Here is a 12,403-nt window from a genome sequence, read left to right on the forward strand (position 1 = left end):
GCCTGCTGTTCATCTGCTTTTACAAAACCTTTGATCATTATGTTTATGTATAAATCCTTTCATGGCGTTCATAATTTGCAAAATCCAGTAATAACCATTTGCATATTGCTTTAGAGAATAAACCGCCACTGATCTGCTTTCAGGTGTTTTGGGTGAAGAAAATCATTCAGGTCCACTTTAAATAATATATATATATTAAATAACAATATATTTTTAGAATAATATATTGCTAATATATTACAATATGTGGATTCATTTTAATAGATTGACAAATACAAGCAGTTGGTCCCAATGTATGGAAAGGTATGATTGAACATATTATTGATGTATATTCCATTGTATATCTCCATATATTTAGTTTAGGGTTGGCTCGTTGACAATTGGAAATTTCTCTCTTGCAAAAGGAAGCATTCCTGTCACTGCAAAGTGACTCAGATGTTTGGTATCTAAATTTCCAGTAAACTGTCTTAAGACAACATGTTTTGTTGTCGAGTCTCATCACATGACAGACCTGAGTTTCAGCTCCTGCACGGGTGTATTCCAGAAAGCATAACAGCATAAAAATCATGAAATTAAATTACTTGGGTTATGTGTTTATACACCTATAAACGCTATAAAGTAATTATTTAATAAAATATATTTTAAGTATATGCTCTATTTTTATACTATGATATTTAAAATATATACTCATCATGGCTGTCTTTGTTACATAAAGTGTAGATTCGTTTGTAACTAATTTTAACATGTTTACAATGGTGTTTTACCAAAATTCTGTCGTGTATGTTAATTTGATCACATTGGTCATTTTGAAGGCAGTATTAAACCACTTTTTTGTTCCTTCTCAGTATGTTCCTTAAAAAACTTTTATTTGTTTTTCTGAAAACTGCCTTTGCCTTTTATCAGCTTTATTTGCAAAAGTTGCTTATGTAGTCATATGAATGGAGACTCTTTTAATTGTAGAAAATACTACATTGGTCATAATTAAACTAAACTATAAATAATAATTAATTTGCAGCTGAGAATGAATGTCTGCTATGACAGAGGTAGAGTTAAGCCCAGTCATATATGACAATCATGTAGCCTTTATATATCCCTCTCAAATACATATACATTTTTTACTTTATTTGCTTAAATGCCATGGCTTTCCCAATGTTAAAAGATGTGGAAACGGCCTATCCTGAAAGGCTAATTGTTATTTTGAGAAAGACCTTTCAATACTAAACTGTAGAAGGAGGCTGAAGATCAGAAAGACATTTTTAAGGAATACAGTACAAGTTTTTTTTGTATTTTTTTATGTAAATGGTTATTAAATTATATTTTAAATATGTGAACAGTATGGCATGGTGATCCCATTGGAGGTCACCTAATAAAGCCTTGGAAACCTGCCAGCCTGGGAATTGAACTTGCAACCTTTGAGTTTTAAATCTGGATCTCTGACCATTAGGCCACAAATATCGTTGGCCCAATGCATCCAATATTGCACAATAAGTGGAAAAGAATAATAATATGCAATTACTCTGGAGTTAAAATAATTTTACTACTATTAACATCCTTTAACTGTTGGAAATTGTGAAGTATATTTATCCAGTGATATTTGGAGATGTTTTAATAAACCTAATTTAAAGTATATACAGTATTTAACATAAATACATAAAGTTTAACAATAACAGCTTACATTATTTTATTTAAAGATTATTTCACTTTTAAATTCAAACAATAAATTAATAACAATTTTGGTTGTGAAAGCTAAATTGCGGTGGGTAAGATTGGAAATGTAACTGTATTACTGGTGAAAAATTATAATATATTATACGAAATATAACTTCCACGCCCATTTGATGCTCATCAAAAGTGCACACATGCGCAGACAACCCCAATAGCTTAGTAACATTTCCTTAAAGTGAACTAACCCTGGAACATAACCTTCTCTGGAACAGGTTGTCTTAAGAGAGTGAGTTGCTATGGTATCTTACATACCCTGAAAGCCGTTTTTGGAACCAAAAGTTGAGGTTTTCAGCTAACTAACCCTTAAACGTATCTGGGTATGTCAAATAACCAGCTGTCAGGAATACACCCCAGGGCGTATGTTATGTACACAGTACCGCCATTACTACAGTGTGTTTAACATTTAAACAAGATATTATGAAACATGGCCTGATTATTATGAAACAAAACCAAAATCTTCCTTAAAAAAATGATGAAACTTGGGATATATTTGATCAACTTAGCAGCAAATGTTTTGAGAAACAGTGAAATGAATGGGCTTATAGATACTTGTAGATATAGAGCCTTCTTTGACACGAGTTACTTCCGCATTCCATTCATTCAAAGGACGTCTACTCGAGTGTCGCAACTCTGTTTTTCAACGGCTCTAACTCCTATAACATGGATAGGCTAAACACAGCTTGATGTGGCTTGGATTTATTATAAATAGTATGTTAGTAAGTGAGAGTGTGAATGTGCATTTGCGATGGACTGGCCACCTGTCCATTTTCTCGCCCCAGATAACTGTCATAGACTACACTCACTATGACCCCTATATGAAGGAGCCGTGTAAAAACCGGATGGGTGAATTTTGTAGTTCCTGAATGGGTGCTTACTGGCACAATACAAATAGATTGTTTCTGTTACAGAAAAGTTATTAACCGGCGAGAAAAGAAAATAAGAATCAGAGATGACGTTGTGTGTGTTTATGTATGTCATTTATCCCAGAGGGCCTCATGCAGACCATTTATATCTTGACACAAGTTTGTCAGTTGACTTGGCCCCGTACAATGCATCTCACTCATTTCAATGTGCCCACAGGCTTTTGGATCGGGAGACGAATAACACTGCATAAGAAGAATGTCATTATTTGAGGGGAGAAACAAACTGCTGTGGTGAGAAGTGGTCATAAGAAATTGTTTGATGATGAGAAAAGCAACTGGTTGCCTTTCCTGAAGGAAATATCAGCACTGCATAAAAAAGCTAAGTTCAGGTCAAGGCTTTGGATCTGTGAATATATGTTGACATCATATATTTGATCAGTATGCAAATAGAATAGAGTTGTAACTCAAAATGCAAAATTAACAGATTTGAAAACTTTAAATCTCAATTATTTTGTAAAAAACAGATATAAAAACAAAACCAATTTCTAATGGAATGTGAATTAATTGCAGAAGTTTCATATATAATTTATTATTTTAAACAAAAATATGGATAATCATCCATAGGCCCAAATTGTATTTATATCTCAAACACGGAATACAGAAATTGAAATGTTTTTAATGAAATATTTCATGAATACAGTTATATTACCTTCTAAGGTTCCAGTACTTTCCAGTATTTTTTTCTGTACATTCAAGGAATTAATCGCTATTGAATATGTCTCCAAGGTAACAGAAGAGGTCAGGAGGTCAAATAAATATCATTGTCATCTGTATTGCACTCAAACCTTCGATAGACATGAAATAACAGACTTCAGTTCAGAACATCCCTAAGGCAATCATTATATAAGAATGTGTCTTCAACATTTACATTTAGAAGACCCTTTTATCGCTTTTTATACAAATGTCTTCACAAGGCAGGCACTACATCAAGATTTTATGTAGACGGCAATCGAAATAAAATGTGCCTATTAACCTTACAAACACTAGTGAAATACAAGTCCATAAAATACAAGTGGAAAAAACTTTTGATTGTTTAGTCCATTTGGTGTCCCTTCTGGTGTCCCTGGGGAAGGTCTGTTTCCGCAGAGTCCTGACTTCCTTCCCACACAAAATACAGATCTCTTTTAACAACAGGATATGGCTTGCCACTGGTGAATCTCTGGAAAAGTATACAACGACTTCCACTAGAAGACAGGAGAACAGCTTTTTACAACTGTGGTGCTTTCGTGGACCAGGCAGGTTTGAGTCCGGTCTTGATCAAACTTTTTATTACTGATCATTTATTGTTGCCTGAATCTATTTACAAATTAAACGTTTATGAAAACCACAAAAGTAATAAAACCAAACAACAACAATACTATCAAAAGAATAACACTATTGATATATCCATTCCTTTGCCGTATGAACATATAAACATGTTTATAATGCAAATCTTTTCAATTGATATCGATTTATATACATGTAAAACACATCACCACATGTTCATTTATAGAAAAGGACTTGATTGAAACAGTCAGTATTTGATTATGCAAAACATGTATCAATATATAGGTCAGGAAGTCCCTCCTGCATAAAACATATGCAAAGCGACAGCCACAACTGCAACGAAACAGAGCTCCTGAAATGTGCAAAATCACAGCTGAGTAAGCTTTATGCTCCGAGGAATATGTAAAATGTGTTCACAGCACAGTCCGCTATGGTAAAGCTCTATCAGTGTCCATTAGTCCATCAAGCTCTTCCATAGTCCTCTGTGATATTTCCCACTGTAAACATTTGATCTGAATGAACGTAAATATCTCCGTAATAATATATATAGGGTTTCGTCATGAACATTTTACAACAATCCTTTCCAGTTCTGTAGCAAGTGCAAAAGTTTCGTCTGAAATTGTCCTTTGCTTCAAGTGCAACTGTCCTTTTTTCCTCAAAAATAAAAATATGTACAAGCAGCGATCACTTCATGCGTTTTGTTGAACAAACCACATAACTCATTTTAAATCAAAAAGGGAAGAGTGGTAGAATTACAATCGCAACATGTCACATGACAATGAACGGATTGGTAAAACGAATACTATGTTTCTTTATAATGTGGTCAATGCCATTTAAGCATGCATTAATGTAAATATAAACTAAGAGTTTTCTCCACCATGCTTCTACGTGACTGCATAAAGGTCATATTTTTTTCTGTTGGGAATGCAAAATATTAAATATATATTTCATTTTTAGTTTATATTTCTATAAACTTTGTTTATTTCATTCGACCAAGTGGAAATGAATTTCTAGCAGTCAAAGATTTCATCCTAATATGAGATCCAAAGTCACCACTTTAAAAGTAGCCATGTTTTCCATTGCCTATTGTAAGGGAAGCGCTTTCCTGGGAATAATCCAAGATTAAAATAACAAACAACACCTAACTAACTAAAGCATAAGGATTTCAAATATGAGATATACGACCGAACACACCAAATCATATTTGAAACTATATCTTGCTATTACATCTACGAAATGTGTGCAAATTCAGATTGGCTAAATCTATTGTCATCGCTTTCAAAGTACACCGAGTAGGCACACCTCAGGACGGCTGGAGTCCTGCGTCTGGATTCTTCAGGGAACACGCAGCCCAGTCATCAGGCTCAAAAAACACAGTGAGTCTACGGCTCAGTGAACACGGCTTCCACATATGTTTGGTCAGAAGTGCTGCCTGATTTGTCCTTTTGTTTTTTGAGGCATCAAATCTATGCAAAATATAGTCGGGACGATCTGCGCAGTAGATATCAGCTCTCCAAATAATTGTAGTTGCTGGACGTACAGTAAATCAATAAAAACAAATAAATTATTATAAATAATAAACAGTAACAGTGGGGTCCAGAAACCTGAGACAGTTACAGTAAAATACTTCCAATTTTGGATTTTTCTAAAAGAAATTTCAAACATTTTAAACGATATTGGCAAATTTCAGCAGGGAAATCTGACCTTTAGAAAAATGTAAAAACAATTGTTCTTCTGTTACACAGATTTGCTAAAAAGTGCAGGATTTTGCTAAATGTTTTTAAAATGACTTCCATTCATTTTCTTTTTTTGTCTAAGATTTTTATATCCCTTTTGAAGCAATAAAAACGGTCCAAACTAGAGTAAAAATGAGAAAAACTAGAGTTTCTGTGTACTTTTATATTATATAATTATTATAAGCGGATCTAGGACAAGACTTCACCATCATTATGGTAATAATAGATTACTATAAACCTATAGGCAACTGATCCTAGATCTGTGATTTTAAGGATTTTCAAACATAAAGCTGCCTTCTATTACCACATTTTCCCTCTTTCTTGGAGTCTTGGTTTAGTAGATTTCTCTTATCAATAACAACACCTTTCAGCCTAACACTAAAAATGTGCAACTCTGCAGTGTTTATAAAATTCACTTATCTAAGTATTTACTAACAAATGGCTTATAGAATTATTGAATACTTCTAACTATAAAATTGTTCCAGACTTCCAGTCTAAACAAAAAGTGGCCAAGATTATTTCATCACAACCTTAAAATCTATAATCTTTCCATTAAGTATATCCCAGGTTCTCCATCTCACTTCGGTAGCGTTGTTCCGACACTCTGCTTTTGTGTTGTTTGCTCTCCAGGTGTACACGAAACTCGGCTTCTTCGCTGGCACCTGAGTTACACATTGAGCAGTAGAACTGCCCACTGGGGGTGACGCACATCGCCAGGTCTCGTGGGATGCGCTGCCTCGGTCGTGGGTTGTAGTAAGGACCTGAAAGAGCACAGGTAATGCAAAATCAAGTAAATAAAATACTGTATTTGATCCAATCCTTCACACTTGCTGGTTGATGCTAATTTGCATGAAGTTAAACTTTGTAAAAATACATTCATTAATATTCATGTCAATAAAATGATATGCAGATTATCTCTTAAGCGAAAGAGAGTGTGGCTAGGGAATGCTATACACTGTGTATGAGTTGGTGTATCTGAGGGCAGGACTGTGGGGGCAACAGGGCCATGCGTCTGATCGAGATCTGCCATCTCGTGGGTGACGTCAGTGACCTCGTACTGACGTGGGGTGGAGTATCAGCTTACACACACCAAAGCCCTGGCGTCCGGCCTGAATTTAGCGAGACTAGCGCACTGCGCTACATTTGCACAGGCTGGCAAACTAACACACACAGCTGCCAGCCGTTCTGCTGCCAAAGCACGCTTTACAAATAGAAGTTTTGCACTACAACGGAGAAGAACCAGCTGGATGCTTTGGGGTCAAAAGTACGGACATGAACTAAAGATGGCTGCACACGAATATAAAATCTAAAAAAAGTGTGTTAGATAGGTGTATTCACTGTACCTGGCATGGCAGGGTTGATGTGGGCCCTGCGGTTCTTCATTAATCGATACTCGTCGCCATTTTTTCTGGGACGTCTCTGAGTGTCAGACAAGTCTCTGGAAAACATGTTGTGTAAAACGATCGAATCACTTTATGCAAACCATTGTTGCATAGTATAGTAGAAATCTAGGACATTAAATAATTGACATGCAACCATTAAAGCAATATTTACCAACATATAATTTTAGCTGAATGTTTTAATATCTAAAAATAAACAATATCAATAGGCATGATGTTTGTTCAGATATCGAGCCAATCATCATGGTTTGTCATCACGAGTGCCTGCACTCAACTTATCACTGTAAAAACAGGCTAAAGATAAAGCACACAGGAAAACGCTGTTCCTCCATGCGAAACAACGCTTGACCTAATGTTATGAAGTGCCTACAGATGGGTTTTTTAGGTATGATATGCATGAAACATGTAACTTCTCAATTATTCTTTACACAAACAAATAAAACAATTTAAATGATGTCCTCCTTTATTCACCCTCATGGCATTTGAATCTTGTATATAACTGTGGAACACAAAAGAAGATATTGTGAGAAATGTCCGTACAGTGGAAGTCAAAGTGGGCCAATGTTGTTTGGTTACCAACTTTCCTCAGAATATCTTCTTTTGTGTTCAGCAGAAGGAAAGAAAGTCATTCAGGTTTGGAATGAAATAAGGTTGAGTACATGATGAAAGAATTTTCATTTTTGGGAGATACTGTCACTTTAAGGGCACATACGTTTTTATCACAATACATCCCCGTACCTCCTGATTTCCAAATTTTAATTAAAAACAAACTACCCACAAACGTAAAAGACGTTCCATGTATAAGTGCTGTTTATCTGGGAGGGTGTGACAGACTCACGAGGATGTGGCGTTCTGCTGTGCCTCTGCCAGCCGCAGTCTCTTGGCATGATTCTTGCCCTTGTAGTGGGCCTGGGCCACGGCGGGAGAACTGAAGGAAGCATCGCAGAGCTTACAGTAATCATTCTCCGTTGCCAGTATCACTCTGCTCGCTCCTTTTAAGAGCGGCTGCACACAGAACAATGAGAGTAAAGCCCCAGAACTAACAGACCTATGAAAGGTGTACACACAGGAAATTCTCAGATTACTATCAGCCAGGGCTCTGTGAATGGACGCCTGCAGAGTAACAACACTACACTTGAAACAGATGAAAAAGCTTTGATGATACAATACTATGTATGTTAACAAAATGTTTTTTATAATGTAATACAATTTCTCGTGTCTTTTTTATGTCTCTTCTGCTAAAACATACAATGCAATTTCATGAATTACGCTGTAATTTGAATGGAATATTTCAATATTTTATAAAACCTAGCATGTGTAATAGGTTTGTACATTTTTTACATTCATAATAACTGTTGCTGCATTATCATTGCTTTAAAATTGATACATTTTTTGCAAAAAGAAATACTGTAATTTCTTACAACTGTACCTTCTGATATCACCCCTATCGTTATTTAGGATTTGTCTGGTAGCATAGAAATGTGCATTTTCTGTAAAGCTACTTTGAAACAATATGCAATGTGAAAAGAACTTATCAAATACGTAAATTGAATTTTGTAAACATTTCTGAGTGATTATGTCTCGATTCATAAAAATTAATGAACAGAACATACAAATTCATGCATTTTACAAACTCTACTGTTTTCATAATCGAATGTCACACGTGATAGCAAAACTTAATAGGAAAGTAGAAAAGGCAAGAAAAGAAACCCCTCTCTAAATAAATAGCAAAATCAAAATAATATTAGAATATAGTAAATGTTTAATATACAATAGTAGTTGTATATAATATATATATGAATATATATAACTCAGTGCCCAGTCCTTTTTGTGCAGTCAGGAAAAAATAAACATATTAGGACAGAAGCCTAAATGTACCTGATTGGCATTCACATTTGCAGAATCTGTGGGTGGAGCAGCTGAGGTTTGCTGGGAAACAGGCTCTACCACCTCTGGTATTCTAATGGGAGGCGGCTGTTGACTACCAGCATAAAAATTCCGCAGCTTTTTACTGTGGTTTTTCCCCTGTATTCGAAACAAAAGAGGAATTACGGCAAACTAAAACCTGTAGCTCTCATGATAAACAGCAAACTACTTTGTGGACCACATCACGGTGTTCAGATTACCTGATAATGGGCCTGGGCTTGTTGTGCAGAGTTGAGTGTGACGTTACACAGTTTACAGTACAAAGGCTTGCAGAGTTCTTCCAGTGTGGCTTCCTGATCAGCGCCCAACATTTGACCGTCCTCCTCCTGGGGTTTGGGGCTGGGGACAGGGGGGGCCGGAATGGACAGGCTGGGCGGCATCTGGAGGTGAGGGGGCTGCTTTAAATCGAGAGGGGTACAGTGAGGGAATCGCAGTGGGTCCGGTGGTATTATCAAGGGTGGTGGTCGGAGGTTTGGAGTCGGGGTCATAGCCTGGAAGGGCTGGCATATATAACCAAGGTTTGGCTTCAGAATGGGGTCTGGACCTGGAGACCAAATGACAGAATTTTTGTGTAAACATGAAAACATAAAAAAGAGAATATGGGGCAAAACAATGAATTCATAATTAAAGTTCCTCGATCTCGGAACTTCTCGGAGCAGGGTTTCCTATAGATGTGATTCGAGCTGACTCTTGTCTACTGAATTGGGGGCATGTTTGGCGATCCAGCATATCCGTCCCTTGAGGAATGAGGGTTGGACAGTCAGCTGTTTCATGGCTGTGTGATATTTCCAGTGTATCAATGCCGACAGGATCATGACAACAATGATTCAGTCGACCAAATTAGACAGGAATTCGCCAAATGGTTTTGTTTCCGGTTGCCTGGACAGTGTCATCATTGGAGTGGCACCTTTTGGATGCCTTAGATACCCAAACCAATACTAATAGATTAGGCCTTCAATTGATCTGTGAAGTTTTTTTAATGTATCTAAAGTGATCCGCACTTGTTCTGACATAGTAAGGTAGACTTGCTTTAAACGTACACTAGTCACACAAGTCGAATATAAGTTGAAACAGAGCAATGTTTTCAAAGTGCATCTTTATGATCAACATTATTTATAATGTTACTTGCATTAACAATGCCAAACCGTTTCACACTCTTCTCATCCTGACTCTAGTGCCTGAAAAAATCCCTGATATATCTTTGTCATCAGAGAATACAAGCCTAGAAATAGGTCTAAAGAACCCAAATAGTCCCAGTGCAAGGTCAGAGATACAAACTGTACCTTCTCTATCCATTCGGATTAAATCCACCTTTTTTTAGCATCCATCCAAACACCTGCTGTTTGATCAGGGCTGGCATCACACATTTTTAGATTTAGTGAGGATTGTTGGCATTGGGCATGTATAATGCAAAGTAGTCTGGGTTACATGGGAAGGTAAACCAGGGCTATCACTTGATGCTGCAGGTTGTTTTACACCCGCTCATCACTGCAAAACACTTCTAAGCTGTTGATGCATTGTACAGTTTTTCTTTGACAGCATCAATTATTGAGAGCAGAATAAATGCATTACACGCATGGCTGCTCCCTGTGCTTAAGGACAATTATTAAGGCAGCGTTTATTGACGTTGGTAATTGAGATTTATTTCGTTCTGCTGTTGACTTACTAAGTGTCTTAATGAAAGCTATTAGGTCACTCCAACGTGGTGTGGCCAGAATAGAATGAATACTAAGTGCAATAAATACAAATCTGCATTTCTAAATTCAGGGTGTATGTTCTGTGGCCTGGTCAATTTTATATTATATCAAGTAACAATCGATTGGCACTGCCAAGTAAAAAACAAGGTATCCGATGTGATTCTTGAAAGCATGGACTTTAGATTGTTCCACCATAGGGATGTTTAGGGTAGTTCTTAAAAAACACCACTGATCTTGCATGGCCCATCTGTGATCCAGGCTCTTATATCTCTCGGTGTGAAAAGGCGCTCATTTATATATCCCATTTAACCTGGATAAAAAAAAAATTGCACTTTCAAAGGGAAAAAAACACGATTGCATGCATTTCTTACCTAGCTAATGCAAAAACACCTGTTCAGCTATCTAACAGTATAATTGGGGGACAGTGGCAATAAAATATAGTTATAAAACATAAACAGAGAAGCATGTTTGTTCTGTGTTTCCTTAATATTACATGTTTTATGATCCTTTACTGCACATATCCTGTTAGGCTAACGACATTTACCATCATAAATAAAAAAACACACAATGCATTATTCTTGAAAGTCATATTTTAAGATACTGCACCTAGAGCAACACCAATAATCAGCACTGCATCACTTCCAGCCCAACGCATTGACCATTTCGAAAACGGATCTATCTTACCTGAAATGTGAGGGAAATACTGACCGCCATCTCCGTAATTTACAGCCTGAGGACTGTAGATATTGCAGTAGTCGGGACTTGAATAAAACGCATCTCTGTTTTTTACATCCATCGCCATCTTCCCCGCATCCTTCCAAGCTCTCCGCTCAACTTCTTCCAGCCAGACGTGCACCGAATGCTTCGAGAGTCCAACAGAGGGGTGTTTTCCATCACTACGCGTTCATAACGCTTCGGAATTTCTGATGTTACATAATTCTGGGAGAAAAAGACTGAAGTTATGAAAGCACATACATGGCTAGCTTTTCTTCGGATCTAAAGTTTTACATATTTTAATAAGGAAACATCGATTGACACAGACATCACCCTCGCCCGAGTTAGTACAGTCCATTTCCTATTGAGGTGAGAAACTGATTGACGATTCTGCACGCGCAATGAGATGAGCGCGCCAGTGAACGTCAACCTGCATAGAAACCCAAATAAAATTGAATTAATTATTGTCAAATTCATATTTCATTATTTTAACCTAGTAATAAAGAAATTGCATTGCCATTTAATGCAACTAAAGGACAGTGTATCATTTGAGTTGTTTGTCACCTTTTAAAATGTAGATACATCTTAAATATAAGCCTACATGCTTAAATGTATTATTTCTTACATTCACAAACTTGTTCTTGTTTTTCTGTCGTCAAGAGTACATAAATAAATTATCTTCCTCGTTCCTCGTTCTCTCTGTGTCGTTTTTATGGTTTCGTTTACGTTTTAAGCCTATTGTGTTAAAAAAGGAACATTTATATGCTATAACATTTCAAAAAGTTAACAGATAAAAGTATATATAATGTTAATCGAAAGTAATATATATATATATATATATATATATATATATATATAATGCAGCGGCTTATGAACAGTTTGTTTTAAATATATTATTCTGAATCGGTATAATTAGATGTGTATGTTTTAAGTTGAGATCAACAATTCAAAACATAAAAAAGTGTTTTACTTCCTTTATTTTAAAGTGTTTGTGAAACATCTGTCTGTCCCATGAC

At 36.3% G+C, this 12,403-nt stretch overlaps 1 protein-coding gene across 1 annotated transcript; it reads right to left on the reverse strand.

Annotated features, from left to right (window-relative positions):
* Nucleotides 1-3,244: 3,244 nt before the first annotated feature.
* Nucleotides 3,245-11,507, reverse strand: zmat3 (zinc finger, matrin-type 3). Its single transcript, XM_056734161.1, has 6 exons — nt 11,358-11,507; nt 9,177-9,520; nt 8,929-9,075; nt 7,889-8,055; nt 6,994-7,088; nt 3,245-6,411 (listed from the first exon to the last, which is right to left on the reverse strand). The coding sequence occupies exons 1-6, from the start codon at nt 11,473-11,475 to the stop codon at nt 6,203-6,205; spliced, it is 1,080 nt and encodes a 359-aa protein (XP_056590139.1). The 5' UTR covers nt 11,476-11,507; the 3' UTR covers nt 3,245-6,202.
* Between the last annotated feature and the right edge of the window lie 896 nt (nt 11,508-12,403).

Source organism: Triplophysa dalaica, chromosome 21, assembly GCF_015846415.1.
Source record: "Triplophysa dalaica isolate WHDGS20190420 chromosome 21, ASM1584641v1, whole genome shotgun sequence".
Taxonomy (NCBI): domain Eukaryota; kingdom Metazoa; phylum Chordata; class Actinopteri; order Cypriniformes; family Nemacheilidae; genus Triplophysa; species Triplophysa dalaica.